Source organism: Rissa tridactyla, chromosome 3 (genome assembly GCF_028500815.1).
Source record: "Rissa tridactyla isolate bRisTri1 chromosome 3, bRisTri1.patW.cur.20221130, whole genome shotgun sequence".
NCBI lineage: Eukaryota > Metazoa > Chordata > Aves > Charadriiformes > Laridae > Rissa > Rissa tridactyla.
In genome coordinates, this window is record NC_071468.1 from 11,224,795 (window position 1) to 11,250,981 (window position 26,187).

The 26,187-nt window shown below is 42.9% G+C and overlaps 1 protein-coding gene across 2 annotated transcripts; it reads left to right on the plus strand.

Moving 5' to 3' along the window:
• On the plus strand, window positions 1–26,187 carry DTD1 (D-aminoacyl-tRNA deacylase 1). Of its 2 annotated transcripts, none has more exons than XM_054193946.1 (6): window positions 1–152; window positions 3,298–3,388; window positions 6,263–6,498; window positions 13,739–13,836; window positions 23,568–23,744; window positions 25,586–26,187. In XM_054193946.1, the coding sequence occupies exons 1-5, from the start codon at window positions 110–112 to the stop codon at window positions 23,721–23,723; spliced, it is 624 nt and encodes a 207-aa protein (XP_054049921.1). In that variant the 5' UTR covers window positions 1–109; the 3' UTR covers window positions 23,724–23,744; window positions 25,586–26,187. The 2 variants fall into 2 exon arrangements, with proteins under 2 accessions (XP_054049921.1, XP_054049922.1); XM_054193947.1 differs by lacking the exon at window positions 1–152 and adding an exon at window positions 4,836–5,305.

Sequence of the window (26,187 nt, forward strand, 5' to 3'; positions counted from 1 at the left end):
GCTGTGAGCGGGGCGGGCCGGCGGGGAGCTCCCGCTGTTGCCTAGCGCTGCCGCCTTCCCCTCCTCGCCTCACACCGGCGCCGGGCCTGCGCTGCGCGGCCGCGCCACCATGAAGGCCATCGTCCAGCGGGTGGCCCAGGCCAGTGTCACAGGTCAGTGTGCCGCCACCGGGAGGGTCACCGGAGCCGGGGGAAGGGGGAGGCGGGGGCGGGCGGAGCGTGGCGGAGCCACGCTCCGCCCGCCCCCGCCTCCCCCTTCCCCCGGGCCGGGCCTCCCTTCCCCGCCGCGGCCCCTCAGCGCCTTCGCCTCAGTGCCGTCCCCTCACGTTGTCTCTGTGTGTGTGGGGGGGCATCTCCCTCCCTTTTTCCCACAGCTGGCGTGCGTGGGCAGTCGTCCTCCCCCCCTCACAACACCCCTCGTCCCCTTGCGTGGGTCGGCTTGCTTTGCTTGTGTTGCCGGTGTGTGCCGGCCATGCTGGCCCGGTCGCCTCCTCGCGTCGCTTGCAGGTGTTGGCAAGTGCCTTCCCAGTTGCTTTTACCCGCGTGTTATCTGTATAATCCGAGTGGCCTCCTTGCATGGCCCGCATGCATTGCAAGGGTTGGCGGGGTGGCTGCGTTCACCCGCTTGCGTGTCTTGACACTAGAATTGTAGTCTCCTTGCATTGCTTACCTTGTGTTGGCAGGGCTGGCCTGAGTACAGCCGTGCATTGGTTGTGTGTGTTGGCAGTGCAGTTGCAGTCACCGTATGGCTTGCATGTATCAGGCACTGTAATCAGACTTGCCCTCTTGCATTGCTTTTGTGTTTTGGCAGTGCTGTCCCAGCTGCTATTACCTGTGGCTTGCACGTGCTGTCTATAATGGGAGTCGCCTCCTTGCATTGCTTGCATGGGCTGGCAAGCCAGTTGCATTCACCTCCTTGAGTGGCTTGCATGCATTGACACTACAGTCGCAGTTGTTTTGCATTGCTTGGTTGTGTTGGCAGGGCTGTCCTGATTACTGCCATGCATTGTTTTGTGTATATTGGCCATGCCATCCCAATTGCCTTGTCCTGTGGATTGCATGTGCCACCACTACAATCGCAGTAATCTTGCATTGCTTGCATGTGTTGGCAGTGCAGTTGTGATCGCTTTCTTCTATGGCTTGCATGTGCAGGGCACTGCAATAAGAGTTGCCTCTCTGCATTGCTTCCGTGCGTCAGCTGTGCTGTCCCAGTTGCCAGGGATGTAGTTTGCATGTGTCAACACTATAATCAGAGTTGCTTCCTTGCATTGCTGTCATGTGTTGGCAGTGGAGTTGTAGTCACCTTGCTTGCTTGCATGTGTTGGTACTACAGTCACAGCCATCTCCTTCTATTGTTTGTGTGTGTTGGCAGCGCCATCCCAGTTGCCTCTGCCCATGGCTTGTGTGTGTTGTCTCTCTAATGAGAGTTGCCTCCTTGCATTGCTTGCATGTGTTGGCACTATAATAGCAGTAATCTCCTTACATTGCTTGCTTATGTTGGCAGGGCTGTCCCAATTACTGTTGCGCATTGCTTGTGTGTGTCAATGGAGCCATCCCAGTTGCCTCCTCGCATGGCTCGCACGTGCTGGCACTATGGTCACAGTTGCCTCTTTGCATTGCTTGTGTGTGTCAGCAGTGCAGTTGCGATCACCTTCTCCCATGGCTTGAATGCGTTGGCACTATAATCAGAGCTGCATCCTTGCATTGCTCGCATGTGTTGGCAGTGCAGCTGCAGTTGTCTCCTTGCATGACTTGCCCGTGCTGCCACTAGAATTGCAGTCATCTCCTTGCACTGCTTGTGTGTGTTGGCAGTACCATCCCAGATGCCTTCTCCTGTGACTCTCATGTGTCGGCATGACAATCGCAGTCACCTCCTTGCATTGCAAGTATGTTGGCAGTGCAGCCCGACTCACCTTTTTGCATCGCTTGTGTGAGTTGGCAGTGCTGTCCCAGTCGCCACCGTGCATTGCTTGCATGGGTCAAGGCAGCCAGTGATAGCCCTGGTGCTTGCTTAAGCTGCTGGAAGGAATGGTGTGTCTCTGCTGTTGGAACTGGTTGGACCTTCTCTGTTCAAGATGCTTAAAATCCCTGTGAAGTTTGCATGTGAGGCAGTAAGTGTGCCTGCTCTGGGGCCCAGGGCCAAGGTGGTGTGCAGCAGGGTAGCCTGCACGTTAAATAAATGGCTTCTGCGTCTATGTGGATGGTCAGTAAGCATTGGAAGAGCATGCCTGTGAATAAGTAAGGAGCACAGCTTTAGTGCACAGCTGTTACTGGGGGTACAATAGTGGTCAGACACAGTCAGCACCAAGATCGTGGCTGACATTGCCACATTTCTGGGTAGAATTTAAACTGCTGTTTCTGGCTGTTAAAGAGTTTGAGATGTCCCTCTGTGAAGGAGATAGTGCTGTGCTTAGCAGGAGGATAGATTTCTGATCTGGAGGGCTCATACCCAGATTGGATGGAAAGGAAGAGTTTTTGGGAGGAGTTTTCTCCACTGGTTTGCTTCTTGCCCACTGGAAATAGTCCAGCTCTGGCCACAGGTGCTTTCAGCTTTCACTGGGGGGCTGCTCTCCTTGCATTTTACAGGAAGTTTGGGGCTTTTTTTCACAGTTGTATGAGCCTGGATCTATTTTTAATGGCTGAGTAGCTAGCGCCTATCTCAGTTTTAAGACCTCATTTAAATCTTACTACAGTCATCTCGGGCTTAACCATGTTAAGATGATTTAAATTAAATTAAGATAATTTAAAACTTAGGAAAACACAGTGTATCTGTGATGGTTTGTGTTTTATTATAAATGTCATTAAAGAGGTTGTGTTCCCAACTAGGAGGGTAGAATTTGCAGGTTGTTAAAAGTCTTGTTTCAAAAAATTCATGAGGACTATATCAAGTAGAAATCACCTTTTCACTACTCATGCAAAGTATGCAGGGAGTGGGGGAGTAGAGAAATTGAGTGTACTTATTGATATCAGGCAGGTGGATAATTTTTACAAGGATTTGAGAGAGTTCTGCCACCTCTCTGGTTAGCACTGCTGATCCAGTTATAATAAAAAAATCTTCGTATGTTGTTTTTAAACACTGGAGTAAGCATCTTGAGCTAGTCCCTCACAAATAAGTCCCAACAGTGGGAAGACTTTTGAAAGAGGGCGTCTGTGTGATCTTTACTCTTTAACAAACTTAAGACGGAGAAGAAGAGTTTAGAGTGATGTTTTCTTTCATGGTTGTGCAGTCAGTACTTACTTGTGTCATAAAACGAGACAGTGCATTTAGCTTACCTTTCTTTTTTCCCCCCTTCCCCAGTGGGTGGTGAGCAAATAAGTTCAATAGGACGAGGCCTCTGTGTGCTGCTGGGCATTTCTTTGGAAGATACGCAAAGAGAGCTGGAGCACATGTAAGTCACGTATTTCTTTTTGCCTTGTACTCTTATTTGTGCATTTCTGACACTGGATCAGTGACACCTGTGCAGTAGCCAGAGAAATGGGGCACTCCCATTGGGGAACTCAGGTTGCCTGTTAGTTCTTCTTCAGATTTTATCTTGAAGGTTTCTTAGTTAAAGTTTTCTTTTTATGTTCCATTGAGAAAAACCTGTTTCCATTCCCTGTCTATGTGTTTTTTTTAATCAAGAACAGACTCAAAATGGAAGAATCGACATGTTGGGTTTTTCTGATCTCCCTTTTTAAAAGGTCTTCCCTTTTTACTGTATGAATTTATGCCAAAAAAACGTTCTTCAAGGATGGGTTGTATCAGAAACCTCAAACTCTCATTTTAGCTTGCATATGAGATATTTTGTTCTTTCAAAAGGCTGGATAGTCTTGTCAGTTGCTTTTCTGTAGAAGTGAATAAGTTTTGGCAGCCTGGAGGGCTGGCCCTGGCCATCTATTCCATGGCCACAAAATACTGTGATTCAGCCATCAAACATATGCAAGAGAGAGTTCTCCAGTGTTGTCTTCTGTCTGCTTCGGTCTGTTCGTTGTTCTAGGGCTGACCTCAGTTCTTATGAAGGCAAAGAAGAAACAGGTAATAGAGCTAACTGATGTCAAGAAGAGGAAAGGCTCAAGCAGTGAAGAGAGAAGAATGTGAGTGAGGGCGAAAACAACCCATAGCAGATTTGGAAGAGAAAGTAGAGAGTGGGGATGTGAACTAAAGGTCACCAAAGATCTCACATAAACATGTGAAACTTGTAGAGAATTGCAGCAAAGCTGAAGGTGTTTTTATTATGACATGCTCCATTGGCTTGCCTTACTGTTTGCCTCCTCAGTGTGTAATATTTGCTGTATCGTTGTTTCTCATTCCTACCTTGGTGAATGTGAAAAATGCTTCTGAATATTGCAAGCAGGCAATCCGTAGCAACTGTGCTCTGAACACCATGTTGTTTGGATGACTGACGCAGGAAAGGCAGGAAGCCAGCATCTGAAAAAAAGGAATGAAAGAAATCAGCTTAACCAGGCTCTTCAAGTCCTATTAAAGGAAACTTTAGTAATCCTGTAAATGAAACAGCAAACATCTTTATCATTAAAACACAGCAGTGACGATGATTTAAGCCTATATGCTGGGTCCTTCCAAGGCTTTTAACCATCCATTTCATTCAAGAGTCAATTCCATTTGTCTTTGTCAAGGATGGTTTTTTGTCACTGTGCCTCAGGGGGGTTGGACTAGATGACCTTTAAAGATCCCTTACAACCCAAACTATTCCATGTTTCTATACTTCTATGACTATAACAAAGTTTCAGCTTTATTTTATACTGACTCACCTCTGGTGCAGCGTGGTGTAGCGTAAAATGTCTGGCTGATGGCTGCAATTGAAATAACTTGTGCTTGATACACTGTCTTGTTTATAGATACTGCAGATTTGTAGAAGCTAAAAGAAGAAACTAAAGACAGGAGAGTGGCATGCATGCAGTCTTGTTGTCAATCAAAGTCCAGCCCTAGACTGGGTTGCATGTCTGCCTGCTGCTTTTCAGGATTCATTTGTGAAAGTCTCCTTGTCCTCTCTGACTATCCAAACCAGTCAGTTCTGCCCCACAGATCCAAAAATCGCCTTAATACAAACACAAACAAGACTCAGTCACCACTTTGCTGCCACCTGAAGTTGTGCACTGTTCCCTGCCTTCCTCCTCTCATCTGTGGCCAGCAGCTCGAGGGAGGCGATTCTGCCCCTCTACTTCTCTCTGAATGGACCCCACCTGGAGTACTGCATCCATCTCTGGAGCCCTCAGCACAGAAAAGACATGGACCCGTTGGAGTGGGTCCAGAGGAGGGCCACAGAAATGATCAGCGGGCTGGAGCACCTCTGCTATGAAGACAGGCTGTGAGATTTGGGGTTGTTCAGCCTGGAGAAGAGAAGGCTTTGTGAGACCTTATGGCGGACTTTCAATATTTAAAGGGGGCTTATAAGAAAGATGGGGACAGACTTTTTATTAGGGCCTGTTGCAATAGAATGAGGGGTAATGGTTTTAAAGTAAAAGAGGGTAGATTTAGACTAGACATAAGGAAGACGTTCCTTACTCTGAGAGTGGTGAGACACTGGAACAGGTTGCCCAGAGAGGTGGTAGATGGCCCATCCCTGGAAACATTCAAGGTCAGGTTGGATAGGGCTCTGAACAACCTTATCTAGTTGAAGATGTCCCTGCTCGTTGCAGGGGGAGTGGACTAGGTGATCTTTGGAGATCCCTTCCAACCCAAACTGTTCTGTGATTCTATGATTCTATGATACTGATGAAAAAGTGCTGTCCTTATCTGGCTTGTGGGGCTGGGTTTGGAAAGAGTGCTAGGAGGTGACAAAGCTGGAGGAATATATGTGAATTGTGTTTGGAAACAACCGTAGTTTAGGATAATCTCATTTCATACTGAGTGTGATTTCCCAGTGTAGTGGGAGGATTAAAATTCCCAAAGCTATTCACATGTTAAATAATGATGTGACACATAAAATCAGATAGTAAAGAGTAAGCTTTCTTACTTCCTATGCCATCTTTATGTCACCCTGTAACTTGCAGCTATTCTGTCCTGATCTCATGCTCTGTAAAATGATGATGTTAATTAATGGTCTGACAATGTTATGGGTAAGGGCTTTCTTGGTTATGGCTCTGCCTGATGTGACGAGATTCCTGTGGTTTATGAAGGAAGGGACAAAGGGATATCTTGTTATGTTGAGGCAGAATAAATATGCATCTGCCTTCCCTTTTATCTCATCCTGTGTGGTAGGCATTAACTTGTACCTGTTGATCCTGCATGGGACAATTTAGGAATTATCTTTATCTCCTCCTAGGGTTCGAAAGATATTGAACTTGAGAGTATTTGAAGATGAAAGTGGGAAGCACTGGTCCAAAAGCGTGATGGATAAACAGTATGAAGTGTTGTGTGTGAGCCAATTTACTCTCCAGTGCATCCTGAAAGGAAACAAGCCCGACTACCACATGGCAATGCCCACAGAGCAGGCGGAGTGTTTTTATAACAACTTCCTAGAGCAGCTAAGAAAAGCCTACAAACCAGAGCTTATTAAAGGTAAGGGCAAAAGGTTGGTAAGGTCCTTGATGTGACCGGTGAACCTTGTTTGTGTGTGCTCTTCCTTAGTTATTACTTTCTTTATTCTGTGATTTTCTGTCTGTGTGGCAAAGGAACTCTCTTTACACGGCAGTAGAGGAGGGGATGTTATGGTATTTTCACTAGCAGCCCAGCAGGGTGATTGGTCCCATCTTCGTCTAGCCAAGCCATTTCCTGGTGTTCCTCTGGAATAGTTTGACATGTAGACGTTCTTGTATTGTTATTGGCTGTACAATGGGAGCAATGACTCTGACAACTTAACCCAGAGAGGCTGCAGCCATGAGAACAAACTCTGGGGTTAGACTCCTTCAAAGTCTGTATGTTTTGTGCTGTGTAGCCAGATTAATCCAGGAGGAACATTTTTTCTAAGGCATATGTGGTTAGTCAGGCTCGAAGGCGTCGCCAGTGTGTGATGGACAGTGTATCTCCATCTGTCACTTTAGCTTTACATTCTGCTAAATGGTAATGATGACAGTGGGAGGTGTAATGTGCTACTTGAGAAAAGCATTTGATTTAGACTACCTTTTTGCAAGTCTATGCCATACATGCAAAGTTTTCTCTTTACCAGAAAATGCCTAGCTTCCCTTCGCGTTTGTGCTCTATCCACCCTTAATCTCTTCTGTTTGCTTTTCTGTTTGCTTTCTTGCCATTTTCATATTTAGGCTTGATTTTTTGATACACTTGTCCAGAAGACAAGTGTCTAGAAAAGACTGTTTTTTAAATGAGGGCTATTAATAGATAACAGTCAACCTTACTTTCCTTATGAGGAAAAAAAGGAGAAAAAAGACAGAAAACTGGTAGCTGGAGAAAGATTTAGAGGCTAATCTCTATAATGACTGTAGATGAACATAATTATCTCAGTGCTTTCCAGGGAGGCACAGTGAAATGCACACATAACATGTCCATCTTGTGTCAGTTTTCCAGTAGCTTGATATGTTCTTCCAGTTAATATTTGCTGATGATAAAGAAGGCACTTCTGATACCCCTTCCCTGAATTCTTTTTGGTCTGTAACATAGAACACTTTTGTTCTAATGAATTTGGAGTATGTGGTTTTTTGAATCTCACGACTAAGTTAGGACCCATTTCTGTGCCTCTGAAACTGGTAACAGAACTTCCTGGGAAGTCAATAGGAATAAGATTTGCTCTGGTAAAATTTGATCGAGTTGTACCCTTATATCCTGGTAAACTAAAAGCAAGTATGGACTTTCTTCTTTCACTTCTCCTTGTGTGTTGTGGCCTTCACTCTCTGTCTTGATTGTGGATTTAGTCTTCTGAGGCAGTAAGGTTTAGCATGGCAGTGTGAAACATCTCACTCCCTTCATAGCAATATCTGAGGAAATATGAGAGAACTGTTCCACAAGGAGGAGTTTAGTTCAGATTAAGGTTTGGTACACGTTGAAAGCAGAATTATTGTCTCTGATTAATTCCCTTTGTGAGTGTTGTCGCATTCCTAAATGCTCTTATCTGGAGCAAGATTACCTGCATGGGGTTAAGCTTAGAAGTAACTTCTGAATAAAACCAGTGTAAAGTTTCTAGGTCATGAGGCTTGAGATATGTCCAAAAAATATTCTGGAAGTAAATTATATCTCCTTTTCAAGTCTTTACATCTCAGGTGTGGCTTGTCTGTCTCACCTAAGATAAAGATCATCTTTGCCCCCAAGGCAGGCATGCATGCCAGATTCTTAGGGAAAAGGAATTCGAGGAGATGGGTGTCCAGCAGAATAGATTTGTCACTTTAATTATAGTTGAGGATCCTATTTTATTGCAGAGGATGTTGCAAGGACGTGACTTGATCAGTCAAGAAGTCTTAAAGCGGGGAAGGGTCCTTACTATATTGAAGAACATTGTGGTATAAAAAGCAGGAAAAGAAATAGTATTTAAGGGCAAGTTGCTAGTGTCTCCCATGGACAATACATGGTCATGTGATAAATTTATCCAAAGTTGCTGGGGTAACAAGCAACATCAAAGGAGAGTGGTTTCTTTCTTCTCCTTTCCCTCTGACTGAAAAATGAAAATCAATCCAGACAGATTTTTGGGATAGAGAGATGGAAGAGATGATGTCTTCAGTTTCTTTGCAGGCCTGTGCAGAAGAGGGATTTGTCTGCATCAGAGTTTGAAAAGTTGCATTCAAGTGCAGAACAATCAGCTCCTTTGAAGCCTGTCTGTCCAAGCGCCGCAGAGGCGGTTTGTTCCACCGTTTTGCTCTTAGGTGAATGCAAAATGCAGTGGTGCCACAGATGTCAGTCTGTTTGAGAGGAGGCAGGCTTGTCTCTCAACTTACCTTTTCAGGAAACTATAAAACACAAATGAAAAATGCCTTCTCTGAAAGGTTATACGAATTGCCATATACTGATACTATGGTAGACACTGGAACAAGGGAAGGAAGGCAGAAGCATCTTTTTGCGGCAGGCAGCCAACACTGAGGGAGATTCTGCTGAAGAGGCATCTCTTCCTAAGGAGGAATTAGGCATTTAAGGATTTAAGAAGAAATTGTGGAAGTAGGTTTTTGCTTTCCCTTGTTCTTTCAGGCAAGACCAGACCCTGAAGCTGCAGAGAAAAAAGTTGTGTTACAGTGAGGTCACTTCTTGAAAAGAGCTATGAGGACAAATGGAGCACTAGAACCCTTTGGTTTTGTTGTATAAGGGACCTGCCAACACAAAAATCCATAAGTGTCCCATGAGGAAGGCACATACTGTGCAGGGACCATCGTCCCTGAAACTACATTAATTTGTGATAAGGGAGGTTGGCAGCTGCTTCTGACAACATCACCTTTGCAGTATGTTTGATAGCTTGAAGATGAGGGGGTGTGGTGGTCCACAGGGTTAAGACCAATAAAGGGATTTTGGAATGTGAGAAGAAATTTTCCCTGGCTTGTTAAATCCTTTGAGAGAATGAGGTTGCTGAGACTGAAACCTGCACTGCCTTTCATATAGTGGTGGTTGCAAGGCGCTGAGACCCTTCCTGTCTTTTAAAGGAAGGTCTGGAAGAGAGAGGCTATAGAGGAGGGCAGTATTAACAGACATTTCTGTTTTAAATACTGTTTCCATTAGCTCTAAATCTTAAACTTTCTGAGCTATGATTCACCTTGACCTGGGGTGACCTTGTGTCAAAAGACTGGAAGTGTAAGTATGGGGAGAGCGGGAGGGAGCCGTTACAGAAAGATGTCCCTTGACAGTAGTTCTGATGCTGAAACAAGATAGAAAGAGCTTGTGACATTGGAGTGCCTTGAGTGTTCTGATAAAGGTAGGGGGTTATTTGACCACTTTATCAGCCTTTGAAAAGAGGGACCTGTGAAGCTTACTTTTTTTTTTAGGTCCATACCTGTATGGGAAGTGCAAAGGCAGTAATTTTCTGTGAGTAAAGTACAGCAGAGGGATGATGTGATATGTAAAGAGCTATTTGAAAAGATATGCTCCCACTAATAAAGTTTAAGATGGTGTTTTTTGGTTTTGCTGGTATTTGTTCTCTAAGAGACTCTTACACATTATGGTAGCTAGACTTCAAATGTGCAGATAAAGCTAACCACACGTAGCAAGCATTCTTCCAACTTTTATTTCTCAACTGAGAGTCATTTATAGGCATCTCTGAAAACATGTGCCTGCATGATTCACCAGTGAAACCATAAGCTACAGGTTTAGGGAAAAACTACCTGGATTTTCCCTGCAGGTTCTCATCTATCATGGGTGGCAAAGGGTTTGAAAACTGTGCTGGAAAATTATAATCACTAGGTTTTTGATTGTTCTGACATCTTTTCTCAGTGGGACCCTTTACATGTTCCAGCCTCCTGCAAATTTATAAAATGCGAACAAGTTTTTTTGATTTTTTTTTTTACTTGCTTTGTAATATTTTTGTCTTATTTTTTTCTTCTGCACTGTTAGCTAGCATTCAGAATACACTGACCCTTTCCTGAAATACTGACAGCTTCATGGTATGTGTGTTTACCCGATTTACTCAATCAAGTCAGCTGCACCTTGTTAAAGCAGTAACTGTTGATGTGCCTGTGACTTCTGATGTGCCATTCTTTGATGCCACCACAGCCTCAGTTGTCACCTCCCTCCAGATGGTACTGACCCTACAGTGGAGTTGTCAGATGGGAAAAAGTTTTCACTCCTGCTGTAGTAGTTCTTCATAGGTTATGTGATGCAAAACTCATCTGCACACACAAAGGAGCACAGGGGCAGGCAGGAGAATGCAAATTCTGGACTCAGAGGGTCGCAAACCCTGTCCAGGCCCCTCTCAGGGCTGTCCTGGGGCTCAGGTGTGATGCCCATCCTGGTGAGTCAAGAGGAGTGGCTCTCCAGAGCGCCTTTTGGATTGAGGTGGGTCACCACCTAGGGATACAGGACAGATGCAGGAGAAGAGCATTTCACGGTCTCACAAGACTTGTTATGGGATGTTTAGATGAGGAAGAAAAGGCAGGGAAAGGGGTGGATCTAGGTGGTTTGGGGAGGAACAAGCATGGGAAAATAAAAGGATATGGGTATGAGAAGGGCCGGCCACATGTAAGCCAGTACACTTGTGGCTATGCCCTGCACCTGATCAGCATTGTCTTCTTACTAAAGTCCATTTCTAACTATTTTCCTGGGTGGGGGACCCACTGTTTCATGTGCATGTGTGTGAATGGGGGTCTGAGTGCAGCAACTGGAGTCAGACCATGGGTCTGAGGCCCGTGCTGTGAGTGAGCAAATAGCCAGCAAGATGAGGTGGCGAGGAGCTACAGTGGCCAGAGCTGGGTCTGGGTGTGTGTCTCTGAGGGTGAGACCACAGGAGAAACTGGCTTTCGGAGGGACTAGGGGAGTCCTCGCCAGCTGCTGTAGAGATGGGGGTCTCTGTGGAAGAGACCTGTGCGTCTGCGTGTCTCTAAGGCTAAGATGGGGGGGAGCCAGCAAACTGCTGGAGAGCTGGCAGGAGGGGTGAGTGTGTGTGTGTGTGCGTGTGCATGCGTGCGAGGGGGTCTGTACCAGCAGCAGGAGCAGGGCTGCAGGCCTCAGGGACTTGTATACCCAGGTGCCAGCGTCTGGGGAGGCTAAGATCCATGGGCAGCTACTGGGCGGACTGAGTGTCTAAGCCCAGCTTCTGGAGCGGTCTGTGTTGTATACATGTACGTGTTTCCCCCCAGTGGACCTTCATCCTAATCAGCCAGCGGGCAGTTCAAGGTGAGGCTGTAGGTGCTGTTTGTGTGCATGGGAGAGCTGAGCATGCCTGTGTTGGTATCTGTGCAGCTGGCTGTGTGGGTATATGTATGCGTGTGCATAGCGTACATGTGTTTGCGTGTGTGTGCCTACCGGGAATACATGCTCAGCCTTGCTACTGTTTGTACCTGGGAGTGTGCAGCTGTGGCAGCCATGCCTTTGTCGGGTTTCTGGATTCAGCACCCATAAAGTTTCTCAGCCCATGTGAAACATTGAAGAAAGTCAATTTGATGAAAGGAGCCTGTATAGAGACAGCGAGCTGTGACACTGGGCAGGTGTTCTCTTCTGCCACCTCCTCTGTGGGGCAGAAAGTCTGAGGAGTGCAGCTGGTAAAATTGTTCAGTAAATCACATTCATTTTCATAAAAATACTTTCTCGAATCATGCTCTTGCCCGCTTCCCATTGGCGTTTCTGTTGCTGTGACTCTTCAGTGATCAGTCCAGGAACCTTTTCCTTGGCCGCTGGACCATTACCAGCAAACTCCTGTGCAGTGCTATCGTTTTTGGCTTTGCCAGAGCTTGTATCTCTAGCTCATGGGGTGGGTTGTAGCATACAGCCTTTGGAAAAGGAGTTGGGCAGCATCTGTTATGATATGGACCATATGTGTTGGACAGGCCTGTACATGCATTTTCTTTTTCCTTTTTCTTTTAAGCAAATGCTAGTCACAGGATGTGACTGGAAAAGACTGAAAACTCTTCCAGAGCTATTTGTCCCCAGTAGCCTGTTTTTGAAGAATCAGGACAGTTTGTTTTGACCTTTGTTCAGTCAGGGGCATCACATGTTGCCGTGGAAAGCTGCTGTGTAGCTATACAAAGCCTCGTGTAAATATTCCCAGTGGGTGGTTGCTCCACTGAAGTTTCAGCCTATGGCTTTCAACATGTTCTTGCTCACTGACCGAGGTGGTGCTGAAAGCAGTTTTGGTTGTGTTGCTGAGCAGGCTCCAGGCCTGCCTTCCCATTAGGAGAGACTGTTCCAGTCTTTAGCTATGTGCTGTCTGCATGCTGTAGTACACCTGTTTCTCTTCCATGCATTTGTAGTGGTATGCTAGTGTCTGCTCTTCTTGCTGTCCCTACAGGAGGGTCTAGAAAGGCTACTCAAGTGTGCGCGACAGGAGAAGAGAATATGTGGGAGTGAGCAGTCAAATAGACTCAGCCAGGGGTGGGATGAGTTTGAGGAGTAGAAAGCTGGACTAGAAAAAATGGAGCAAGGAATTTGCAGAAAGAAAAATGAGATATGAGAAGAGAGCATACAAAGGGATGGCTTTTGTAGACTATGCAGGATAAAAATATCATGGGTGTGTTGTGGTGGGAACTTCTCAAATGCTTACCAAAAATGTGGTCTGTGCCTCAGCTGGTGTGCTAATAAATGCCATTGATGACAAATGACATAGACATTTCTGATTTCAGAAGTGTATTCCTGTGAAGTAGGCAGGGTTGACAGGGGAGACACTGTTTTTTTCCGCCTTTTTTGCCAAACTTTGTCGAAGAACGGCCTAGGTTGCAAATAGGAATGTAGAAATTGCTGTTGCAGTTTGGGACTGAGCTGCACCCCAGTGTCCCCTGCTCTAGAGTATTCAATGTCCCATGCTTCAGAGCAGGCTTTGGGTCTTTTTATCTTTTGCCTATATTTAAGATTTCTTCAAAACATCAACTGGTTGGCTGGAGTGGATCCCTAGGCTTAGCTGTTGCTACATCTTTTAAAATTTCATCTCTTGTCTGTGAGAACTATCCTGCCTATCCTGAACTGTGAGCACCTTGATTATCTGTAGACTTCATTTGTTTTGTGGACATTTCTGTACTTAGCTGCATAATTATAATCTCTGAATATCAGACCACATAGCTGGGTGCACGTAGACTGTTTTTCTTAGTAGCTTTCTGCAGTTTGTTAGTTGGCTGTCCTTTTATGTATTCTTTTTTTTTTTTTTTTTTTAGTAGCACATTTGGTAGAGATTTTGGTATGTGTTATCCTTCCAAGAGCCCTCAGCACTTCTTGTCCCTTCACTTTTCAGACGGCAAGTTTGGTGCCTACATGCAGGTACACATCCAGAATGATGGTCCTGTAACAATAGAACTGGAGTCCCCAGCTGCCACTGTTGACCCTAAACAGGTAAGTGAGCCAGAAGGTCTGTTTGGAAAGGGTGGATGTATAGGCTGTGCCTTGTCTGCAAATTTGTAGCATTCCTGTTATGAGCAGTGTACATTTCCTTAGGCATAAAGACCTTGTACTTCCTGTGCAGCCTCTGAAAATTGAAATAATTGCATTGTTTTCTTCAGTTCCCTGGTCTGTTGATAGCTGCCTGCTGTCCTGGTAAAGGTCACAGAACCACAGAGTGATAGGGGTTGGAAGGGGCCTCTGGAGATCATCTGGTCCAACCCCCCTGCCAGAGCAGGGTCACCTAGAGCAGGGTGCACAGGAGCCACAAGGGCACGTTGCTGACTCATGGTCATCCTGTTGCCCACCAGGACTCCCAGGTGTCTTTCCAGTGAGCTGCTCTCCAGCAGGTCAGCCCCCAACCTGTACTGGTGCAGGGGGTTATTCCTCCCCAGGTGCAGCACCCTACACTTGCCCTTATTGAATTTCATAAGGTTTCTCTCTGCCCAACTCTCCAGCCTGTCCAGGTCTCTCTGTATGGCGGCACAGCCTTCCGGTGTGTCAGCCACCCCTCCCCTTATGATAGAGACTTGTTAAGGCTGAGATTTAGTTGTGGTACTTAAGGCAATATTGGCCCTCTGCTTTTGCCGCTCCAGCTCTTTGTGAAATAGGAAAAGACATGTTACCTTCATGCCACTGAGCAATGTTTACTGCACAAATTCTCCATGCTCTTGCATGGCTCTGTCTCAGTTGCGGGTGGCTGTGTCCTTTGTATAGAGGCATTTACTGTAGCCTGCAGTTGAGGGCGTTAGTGGCAGGATGGATGGCAGCATCGTGTCCTGCTGCCTCTTAGTATGAGATGGTGGTGCCTGTGGTGTCTTGGTCTCTAGGACAAAGCTGGTGACCAGTCTATTTTGCTCAAGCAGTTTAGTGTGAATAATTGGTGTAAGGGTGGGTGGATCGCTGAAGGATGGCACGGTGTAGTCTCTGACTGAAATGGAGACCACTGAGAGAGCTTTTACCCCAGCTGTCCTGTCCTATGTGTAAGTATAAAATAACCCAAGAGGAATCACCAGGGCGTGCTGGATTTTGCAAGTTTCCCTCTCTTTCTTGGGGAACATTGTCTGTTTAAGGGTTTTGCCCTCACAGTTGTCTGCTTTTCCCATCTGACAACACCTTCCTGGTGGCCATAATGTGGACTGTAGTCTGGGAAGGATGCTGATTTTCAGACTTTGTCTGGCATGAATTCCTTGTTTAATGTGAATGATTCTGCTCAATCTCGCCTGCTGATTGCCTTCCTTTCCTCCTTAAACTTCATTCTTCATCAGCAAAGATGAGGCTTCTCGGGCAGGATGTGCTTAGAGCACTGTTATTTGTCCTAAGGTAAGGTTACACCAAGTATCTTACTGAGTCTGTGCCTGGACCCTGTGAAAAGGAGGACAGACAGAGTCCTATGTGCTATCTGAGTGGGTTCCAGACAGTCCTTATATGAGAATAAGAGTAACATAAATTTTCTTACCTTCTTTCTGCAATGTGCTGTCCACACGCATTTTGTAGCCACCCTCAGTTCTAGCTCATTGCAAGTCCTCATGTGTGGGATTCTTGCTTCTCACAGAAATGGAGGAGCTATAGCAGTGGCACAGACACCGAAAAAGCAGTCCAGCTGTGTGCACTTTGGATGCACAAAGATTTTAATCTATGCCACTTTTCAAAGAACCCCATTTACTTGAAAATTGGCAGCTCTTTTAAGTGTTACTGGGTGTCTTTTTCAGCTCATATGGGGACCTTAACACACACTGGTGGAGGCATTGCTGTTTCTGACACTCTTAAGCATTCTTTGCTGGTACTATTTGACATGTGTGCCATCATCTGTCACCCATCATAGAAGACGTGAGATGCGGAAGAACCAATTTGGATTTGTCATTCTCTTCTCTCTTCCCTGCCCATTGCATTTTTTTTTTTTTGCTCTCATAGTCTGTCGATTTGCTTGGAGCATGGGAGCTAAGGGTTAGCGATGGTGTAGTTTTTATCTTTTTGCTTTCTGCTTTAGGAAGAAGAGATAAATAAACCATCCTGCAGTGTTTAATGTGATGTTAACAGAAAGAGATTAGACAAATAATTGCTGATGAATAGCTCTTTTATGTCATTGGATGTGACAGTGAAATACCTCTTTTTTTGGAGTGATTGTCTGTGGTTGTAAATGGTAATCTGATTTTTATAATTCCTTAGCAATGTAATTAGTAAAATACATTTGGATTAACTAATCCAAATGTATGTTTATAATCCTTGTGCTAGAGAGGAAGTAAATCACTTATGGAATTAATAAAAAAATTCATAAAAAAAGAAGTCCTCCTCATACAACAAATAGATATGTGTGTGTATATGTATGTATCTAAAATGTGTGTGTGTATATATATATATAAAAAAGAGAGAATATGCCAACTGTTTTTGAACGCCTAGTAAGCAGGGGAAGCTACTACAGTTCAATTTGTTGTGAACTGTTCAGTTCCATTGTCATCTGTTTTAATAGTAAGCAAACAAATTAAAAGTATGAAGTAAATCAGAAGATTCTTACAATAGCAGTAATTAGTGATTGCTGGGCCTTTTCTGAAGACTTGTGATTATTTTGGAATTTGGACGTGAATGGAATGATAGAAAAAGAAAAAAATAGCTGGTGTTTAATTAAGCTCTTAAAGCATCTTTTTGGTAAGTCTGAGGTACAAGAAATTTTGCTTGAAAGGCAAAATAAAGTCACAGATTAGAAACTGGATAAGAAATATGAAAACAAAAAGGCATAAAATGGAAGAAGGTCAATAAACACATGCAGTGATTCTGTTCTGAGTTCAATAATAGTGACTACATTTCTTTGAGAGTAAGGGTAGATCAAGTATTTCTCTTCACTCTTGGCTATGATGCAGGAAACAAAAGGATTTTTCATAATGTTCTAGTACAAATCACAAGCATTGTAGTTTCCAGCCTTAACAATAAAGCAATTTGGGAAAATTTCTTTTGAACTTACATGCATCCATGTGGATAATTACAAAGGTCAGCACTAAGAGTGCAGCAAATTTCTATACTATCTTGATGAAGTTTGTTGTGATCATTGCTGAGACTAGGTTAGCTGTGCCCAGAATAGTTTGTATGTTTATATCATGTTTTGGGGGAGGTTAGGGAGATGTACTTTGTATTTTTTCGTAGGAATTTGTAGCTAGTAGAAGCAGCCAGACAGAAATGGAGCAGGAAGAGGTTTTAGAGGGTGCCTGGGGAGGTGACATGGTGACAACTCAAAAAAATCCCCTTGAACTTTGAAAGCATTATGGATAATCATGGAATTCAGTTTGGAAATATTCTGTGCATTTTTACTACTTCTGCTAGGGAAAGTGGCGTAGCAGTTTCAGTGTTTAATGTATATATTCTACTTAGATGCCGAACTGATCTCTGTGGGTCTGTTTGTTCCGTGACTGTCCAGAATGAAATAAACCACATTGTATTTTAAAACATATTTTGGAACTGGACGCTGTAGTGGGAGGGATAAGAAGAATGAAAGCATTGGAGCAGATCTTTGTTACTGAACCTGCCTCTATCAGTACTGTAAAGCAGCATGCACACGCTTGGTATATATGAGGAGTAAATAATAATGTAGACCCCTTGGAAATGTCAGTGTTTTGAATGAGAGAGGAACTTCTCAACACTGACATTTAAGTAACCTACATTTTTAAATGGCAGGAGGATCTCGATTACAGAAAATCCATTAAAGGAATTCCACATAAATATTCTATCATGTATGCCTTAAAAACTTCTCGTAACTGTGTAGCCAAAAGTGATTTCTCTGCTGAATGTGGAGAAAACCCAAATCTAGTATTTTAACTTTTCTGTCACTTTTCAGTTAGAACATTTTAACATAATGTAGCTGAAGGTGTTTTCAGTTCCCCAAGTCTGGAGTTGGTTCAGCATTTTCATTTTAGGGAGGGATGGAGATTGTCGTGGAATTGTGTGATCAGTAGTACAGTCCTGATGCAGCTTGTGTCAAATGTTTTATGATATTAAACTATGATAAATGACTGTAGAGTGAGGGCCTCTGTCTGCAGCATATGGATTTTTCCTGTTGTCTTTGAGTTTGCTTTTTGTCACCTAGTTTTTCTTCCTTCCCATGTGAACATACAATCTACAGTCTTCTACTTGTCACTGTCAGCTGACATATTTTGTTGCCAGCTTTGTGTTGCCAACTTTGATATTTCTCTTCTTCCAGTTGCAGTTTTTGAGCTTACTTTGAAGAAACAAATAAATACCCTATGAGTTCATTTTCTTATAGTGAAAGTTTTCTTGAGGAAAATGAATGAAAGGGAGTTCAACTGGTTATCTGTATCACTGGTGATAAAGAAAACAAGTTGGGGAAAACAAGCGGGGAAGCCGTGCAGCTGCTAGACTGCTTGGCTTGGGAATTTTTCCAAGACCCTGGGCAGCAAGGTAGACCAGGCTAACTGATGAAGGGCTGGTAGCACTTTTCTTGCCCCAGGCTTTGGGCCTGTATAGTGTAACTTAATTGTGTGCTGCTCATGTTTCTTCTAGGAACAAAATGAAGTGTATAATTCCTTGCATGAGGTGCTCATTGGCCAAAAGGATTGTGTTCTCTTCTCAAAGAGAAAAAAAGCTCCTAATAACACTTTGATCATAAGGCTAAGGTATAGATATGCGGAAAGGAAAAAGTCAGATGATCTGCCATCTCCCTAACAGATTGTGAAGACTAGTCGCCTTCTGTCGCAATCTTTCTGTTGATTTATTTTTGCAGTAGACCTCTGATAATCATTTTATCTCAGTGCTGTCATTTGCTTAGTGGCATTAACATTAAACTGCTAGATTTGTAATGCCCTACAGCAGTTTGAAGGATTGGTCTCTTCCTGAAATGTAACCTGTCCTTAAAGTTGTTGTGATTTATTTTAATTTTTTTTTAATTTGAAATTGTAGCAGCTTGGTACACCACTACTGAAATTTAAAATATACATCTGCAGATCTTCTTGTGGTTTGAGGTTCCAGAAACATGAACACTGACACTGATTTTCTGGCAGACTGCTAACAAAATAATTTTCTTGTTGGTGTCATTCACTTCTTCCTGGTGTTATTCATGGCTATCGCAAAAGGAAAAGCTGTCTCTAGAGCAGCAATCAGCCTCTGTGTACACAGTGATCACAGAGAAAAAGGAAAACAGAGGATATGTTTCTGTATGCAAGAAGGTAGAACTTCAAGGAAGGCTGACACTAAGGCATTTCTGAATGTGGGAAATTAACTTCAGCAAAACAACCAACCTGGAGAATTATTACCATTTTCAAGTGGGAGACTTGGTATGCCAGTTTGTTTTCATGTTTTTGCTATGGCAAATTGATTGCAAAAGTGATGTGACATAGTATTACAGCTGACATAATGGCAGACATTTCTGCCTTGGTGAAACCTTCTTTCACAGTGCTTTGCACTGTAATTATTAAATTTTAAAAATTTCATGTCTGTCATGTACTATTAAATTGCATCAGGCTAGAATTTGTCAAAGAAGCTGTCAACCCGAATGTAAATTTTGACCTTTTGCAAAACTATTACTCTATATGTTGGTCAGTCTGTTGGGGATGAAGCAGCATCCACATAGTTTGAGATTATTAGTTCATTGGTAGTGTCTCAGCAATGTAAAATACCTGTATATTACAGTGTGAGAAAAGAAAAGTTGCTTTTTGTTGACTGAGGACTCTTGCACTCTTGTGGTCTCGAGGGAGATGGTCTTAAACACTTAAGATGTTTCAGGACTTTTCTGACTTCTTTCATGCTTCAGAAATTCAGCAGTTGGGTCAGACCGGGTATTGATCCCCAAAGCACAGCTTTTGGATGCTGGCAAGGGACCATTAAGGACTACTTCTGAACAGCCTGTGGGTTTTGGTTCTGGCCAAATTTGTAACATGAAGTGATTCCAGGGTACTGTGGCTTGAGATAAAAGGATTGATGTGTACAGGTTTACATTATTTTCTGTGTGAGTTTTCGGGCTTCGTTACTACTGTTAGATCTATAGTTAGACTGCCTTAACAGATTGAGGGGCACTTATTCTAATCCTGTGCACAAATTTTTGCCTATATGCAGCATGTCATAGCTTAATGTGCAGGGTGTCTGGTCTTGTGTTATAAATGTGAATATTTCAGCACTTGTGCAGATGTAACTGCTACATGCTGCTAACCAGCCCTGCATTAAATCTTAGGCAGAGACAGTACTTTTGCCATGAGACAGTGCTGGTTCTGCTGTAAGATGTCCACACTTCGAATCTTTAGGAGTCTTTCAAGATGTCTCAGGAAAGAATGAATTTTGGTTTATAGATGTAATGCTGAGTTAGACACTTTCTGTACAGGTGCACTGTCTCTACAGCTAGCCAGCAAACGTCATAAGGCAGTAGCCAGAAACAGCTCATTATATTTCTGCAGATGAGATGATGAGTATGGAACACACTCTGTGCTTATATGGAAAGCATTAAAGATATGTTTCATTGAACCGGACCTGTGTGTCTGAAGTTTTATTCATTTTAATACCAAAAAGTTAACTGTTGTAACTTTTTTCAGCTCACGGTCAGGTCTTTTGTGGTGGAGTGTACTCCTATAACACATCCTGTACTCCTATAACACATCCATTTGAATTACTCAAGCATCTTAGAGCACAGAAATGAAAAAATTTGGGGATGTGTAATTCTTTTGTTGCCTGCGTAGTAACAATAAGACTGTATATTTTGAGTACAAAGAAATGCATTTTAATCTTTATGTCTGAACTTTTGTTCATAGACTGATCACGGTGTATGCACAGGTGGGAGAGCATGCGTATGTGTGTTTATGTCCACAGGTACACAGAAATCCTTATCTATTTCAGTATTATTTGAGTTTTAGATGGATGAAACAGTTCATAAATGAACTTCAGCTTTAATTTGTTATAATTAAAAAAAAGGTAAATCCAGTTTATATGAGATTTGGATTAATACAGTTTATCAAATTATCCTCTCCCCTAATCTAAATGAACTTGCGTCATTTTGCTTTGAGCTGGGTGAATGCTGCTGTCAGATCATGCCAGCCTAGAAGTTGTTCTTAATATTCCAAGGTTATTCCAGCTCCTGTTTTTTCTCCATCTGCTAGAGATGTTGGCCTATGAGGAAGAGATGTAGTTGAGTAGTCATGAGTAGAGCTTTGGGTCCGCTACAGAGCTACGTGTGAAGATGGATCTGGTTTTATCTCTGTGTATCTGCTGTTTTGTTTGCCCTCTGCGCTACATTGTTCTCAAACTAATTAGTTACAGAATTAGGTAATTTATGAGGTCCTTTGTGATAAATACGCATGTCATAACTTCTGAGACCATCTGTTGCATACTGTTTACTCTAGGATGTGAATGCTTGCTACTCCGATTTCAACAGAAAATATGGTCCCTTTGTACGTCGGACTATATGTGTGTTTATATATATATTTACAAAATTGTATACATAACTATACATACTTCAGAAGTCTTAAGAGAGAATTCTATTTGCCCCCAAGACCATGTTGGAAAATGGCCAGTAGAGGCATGTAATACGACATGCCATCATGTATTGAGCCATTTCTGCCTCTATATGTAAATTATATGTGAACACAAATATGCATTATGGATGTGTATTCTGTGTTGCATAACACAAAGTTCACAGTGTGATACCATACTGTTTTTCATGTTTTGAAAATCCAGGGTTAGCTTTATTGGGTTAGCTCACAGCCTTCACAAAGATAAAGGTAACTCAATTTAAACTATTGGTGTCATGTGTCTTAGGCTTTTTCTTCTTTCAAGTAATAAGAAACACTTGTTAGAGAAGAGACAATATCATGTCATTCTGTAATCATGTTATTTACAGAAACAACTAAGTTTCATGGAGTTATAAGTTACAGAACTATGAGGTAACAGAAATTTTTTTCAGCATCATTATTGTCGAAAAAGGGTCACTGCTCGGATCCTCGATGCTGCAGTAAAAGAAGGGGGTACAGATCGCAACAGCTGTGTATAGGTTTGTTGCAGCAGGTTTGACTGTGGTTTGGCTTGGTGATGGGGGTTCTTGTGTTGAGGGGTACTTTGCAGTTACTGACTGCTAGGTTGAGGGCCAGTGAGGAATGATGAATATGCACTGTCTTCTCACGTAGTTATTTAAATGTGTACGAATCTATATTTTGAAACCTAGGAACTATGCTTTCAGGTCTCTGCAGCCTGCAGTTAATGTAGTGTGCCTTCCCTCTGCCGCTACATTTTTGTACCATCAAGATCATTGAAACCCCAGTTCTGATTTCAGCAGCTGGATGACCCCAGTACCATTTGCAAATATAAAACTCAACTCCATAGAGACTGTGGGAGTACCATTAGTTAAGGTTGAGTACCTTTAATATTAAGGGCTCACAAACTTTTGTTTCCCTTCCTGCAGATGCACTCGCTTTCTCAATTTCCTTTAACATTCATTTGCTGTGTAAATAGGCTTGTTGGCAGAAGAGTAGTGTGCATGTTATCTGACATGTGAGTTAAAATATTGCCTGTGTCATGCCAACACGTTTGTTACATACATGCGTCTGACTTGAGGACTGGGTCATGCTAGACAAACAAATAATTGTACTCTGTCATTTCACGTAATAAAAATAAACTACTTTTAGTTGTGAAATAGCCAGCTAAGAATATTCTGTGTCAGAATAAAGCGCGTGTGTACAGGTGTTCAGGGAGGGTGTATATGTGGGAAAAGGTACAAGGGGATACTATGCATCCTCCCAAGGCTCTGCAGTCTGCATTCTTAGCTCTTACCGACTTGGAGCTCAGATTTACGTCTTTGTATGCGTGTTCTGTAAGCCCGTCTAATTTATGATTGACACACATAATCTATCTTATTTGATTCTATGAAGATTTCCCCTCAGAAGAGATCTTCTGGCCAGGAAATGATGATTTATGACTAGTATGCTTTATCTTGGGGGAAATGTGAAAGCATTGGGAAAATCTGTAGATTACAGAAACAAACCAACCTTATAAACTACAGAAAGTGTAGTGACTTAAGTAGCTATCACTTGTAGTGTCCCCAGAACCTAGTGCAACCTGCTTGTCTGAAAAATGGGAAAGAGATGTAGAAGTGACAGCTATGTGCAACTTAAGTTTGACTCTTTTAATAGCATTGAAAGCATTTCTGCTGAGACATGGCAAGGCACTGTTAGCCGAGGGTTTTGTCCAAGCTGATTTGAAATGGTTATTCTGTGTGTTGTTAAGGTTTATCCATGTCTTTCTTTGAATAAAGAATAAAATAAATTTGTTCTTGGGATACATCTGTTGTCAGCAACTTTGAAACTACAAAACTGCCACTTAACACCCAAAACAGAAGAGGAGTTTGGTGGAATCCAGCTCCCCCTTTTGGTCCTTGTGTTGTATTATTTTCCATGTTGGCAGATTGTGTTGGGCGGAAAAGGAGCTCTGAAAAGTAGAGGGTAGTCCTTTGACCGTGCACGCTTCTCTTATACTTAGAGGGGAGATCATGTTAGCAGATGATAATTCAGTGCCTTCTCCAAATACCTGAAAATCTAGGCCTTGGTGGTTTTTTTCTTGTCTGTTTTATTGACATATATATTGGTGGTGTGAATATGAATTGCAAGTTTTCAACAAATGCTTACATTTATGATTTTTTAGAAATATTCTTCTGAAATGGTTTTGTTCCATTAAGTGTTCTCTCACTCTCCTTACTTTGTGAATAGCTGACAAAACTTGAAAAACAGCAACAAAGAAAAGAGAAGACCAGAACCAAGGTGCCCTCTGAGTCAAGTAGAGAAAGAAATGCCCCCCGTAACAAGGAAGACCCCAGCGCAAGCAGTGGAGCAGAAGGAGATGTGTCTTCAGAAAGAGAGCCCTAGCTCATCCAAAGCGGGCCTCAGGTTTGGCTTTTCCACTCCTCTGTAAAGCTGTGTCCTCCTGCTTGGCAGTCTCTAACCCTGGGTGCTTTGATGAAGCAGCGCATACAGAGAGTTGCATTAGACGTGCTGAACAGTGAAATGCTGATAATCTTGCTGGTGGGTAACCTCCGCTTCTGTCTGCAGTCGGCACATCAGAATGTAGAAGTGGGTGAAAATCTCTTCCCAGCTGTGTGCTTGGCTGGAGGTGTGTATCTGTGAGTCTGGCCCATCCATGACTGTTTCCAGGTTGACATAGAAAATCTAAAATTTTGGTCTTTCAGCACAACAGTGACTTAACTCGGAATCCTGCTTTGTATTCTTCAGAGTGAAGATAGATGGTTGTTTTTCTCTCTCTGCCTTTACCTAGCAGGCAGGTCACTCTGGAACAGCCCCCACCGTTTGTGATATCCAGATAACACATAGTCCCCAGCAATGGAAGTGAAAAACATTTTAGAAGCTGGAGACAGGCCAGAAATGCAACTTCCTAGGACGGTTCCTACCTCTCCCTCCTCAGTTTCTTCTTTCCCAGAATGACTTGATAAGAGTCTATTTTATACACCTTCACGGTCTAATTAGAGAACATTAGGCCAGGCATTGAGAGCCAGACTTGCTGCTTGAATTCAGTGAGAGAACTGGGGTTTCTTCTCCCTTCAGGCACGTGACCTGCAGGATGTGCTTGGACCTGAGTGAATTGAATTAAGCTCTCTGAATATAGACCTGAATCCTTTTTCATAGATTATCTACATTTGTAGATATGTATTTATCATACTCTTCCAGCCATCTTTAAGTCTTGAGAACACAGCTTTCATTGCCTTCCTTGCCCCCAACTCCCCAAAAAAGCTACATTGCTGATTTTGAACTTTGAAACGTGCCCAGGCTCTCAAGAAAGCATTATTTCCCTCATCTGCATGCTGAAGTCCTGGACTGGCTGTGCAGTTTAATTATTAACAGCTCTGCAAAGTTAAGGTCTAACTTTTCTCTTGTTTTCCCATCCCTAGAGTTCAGGCTGGCTTGTGATCTATACAATTCAATATCACGCATTGCTCAGAAACTTGCTTTTTAAAAAAACCAAATTTAAAAAACCCATGAATTTTCCCAGTAGTCAGACACTGGGGGTTGGTTTCTGTTTTACAGAAGTTACTATTATCTATGCAGTACTAATATAAAGGAATTTGCATAAGGCATTGAATAGATTTCTGGAAATACTGAAATTTTGTTTTGGATTGGCCTGGAAAGGAGATCAAAGAAATTCTCAAGTCCGTGGGCTTTTTTTCACTGGCCTCATGGAGAGAAGCTTCAAGACTGGTGTGAAATGGTTCTGTGGGTTGTCATATCATACAACAGCTGGAATCACATGAGTTCTGCTCTCTTTGGCTTTATGTTCAGTGCACCTTCCTGTTTTAATATTGGAGACGAGTAGGCACATTGGGAAGGAGAACATATTCTTGGAAAATAAAGTGAGGATGTGCTATTTTTCAGCAACTGTTGGCCTTGCTGCTATAGGAATATAGCAGGATGTACAGGAATATAAGGTTTCCCCCACTGTTTCTGGGTTGTGTGTTGAAATAAGAACATTTTAGAGAGCAGGAGTTTGCAGGCCTTCTAGAGTGCTTTGGTCAGTCTGACCTATCCAATAGCATTTGAAATTCTAGGGAGCTGAACATTTCTAGGGAGCTGAACATTGCTAAAATGTGATATACCAATAACCTATCATTAATTTTCATGCTGTGACAATTAAGGTGCTTGTCCTATGGGAGCTGAAGGCATCATATTCTATTTCTACTCTACTTGTAGTAATGTTCCTGTCTGTTTGCCTTCCACAGTTTCTTGTACTGGATTCTTGAAGAGAGACCCAACAGACATTCACCTCAGCACCACTCTTCAACAGCTTTGGAAAAGAATGGAAAATGGGAAAACAGATCTAAGACATTAGAAACCTGTATCATTCTGTATTGAAACAACCAAAGCAATGCTATCAGATTCAGTTGTTGATGTGTAGTACCAGTAGTAAAAAGGACTCATAACATTTTTGTGTATGTGTTTTCACACGACTGCTGAGTAAAGGGTGACTGTAGGCAGATTGTAGCAGACCTTTCAGTACATAAGCTCCATTTCAAAAACGAATCAGGGTTTTTCCTTAAACTTACACTTGAATTCTGAAAATTATCCAAGCAGGCTTGTATTTTGATTCTCACTCTATGGTGTCATGTGCTACCTGTTTCCATGGCAGCGTGTAGATCTGTGTATATTTTGGTATATTGTTCAGCTGCTATGTAACACCAAGTTAGGCAGTCCAGTCCTTCTGCATGGATTAAGTTATTAAAAGGAAAGATCAGCCGCTAGTCGTTTATCATGTGGAACACATCTGTCTTGTAAACTTTTTTAAAAACAGAAAAGACTTTATTAAACAAATGATGCTAGCTGA

Bases quoted from the DNA above. Each gene is read 5' to 3' on its own strand.
- DTD1 (XM_054193946.1), top strand. From the start codon at position 110: ATGAAGGCCATCGTCCAGCGGGTGGCCCAGGCCAGTGTCACAG. The intron at 153-3,297 runs GTCAGTGTGCCG...CCCCTTCCCCAG, and splicing joins GGCCCAGGCCAGTGTCACAG to TGGGTGGTGAGCAAATAAGT. The intron at 6,499-13,738 runs GTAAGGGCAAAA...TTCACTTTTCAG, and splicing joins CAAACCAGAGCTTATTAAAG to ACGGCAAGTTTGGTGCCTAC.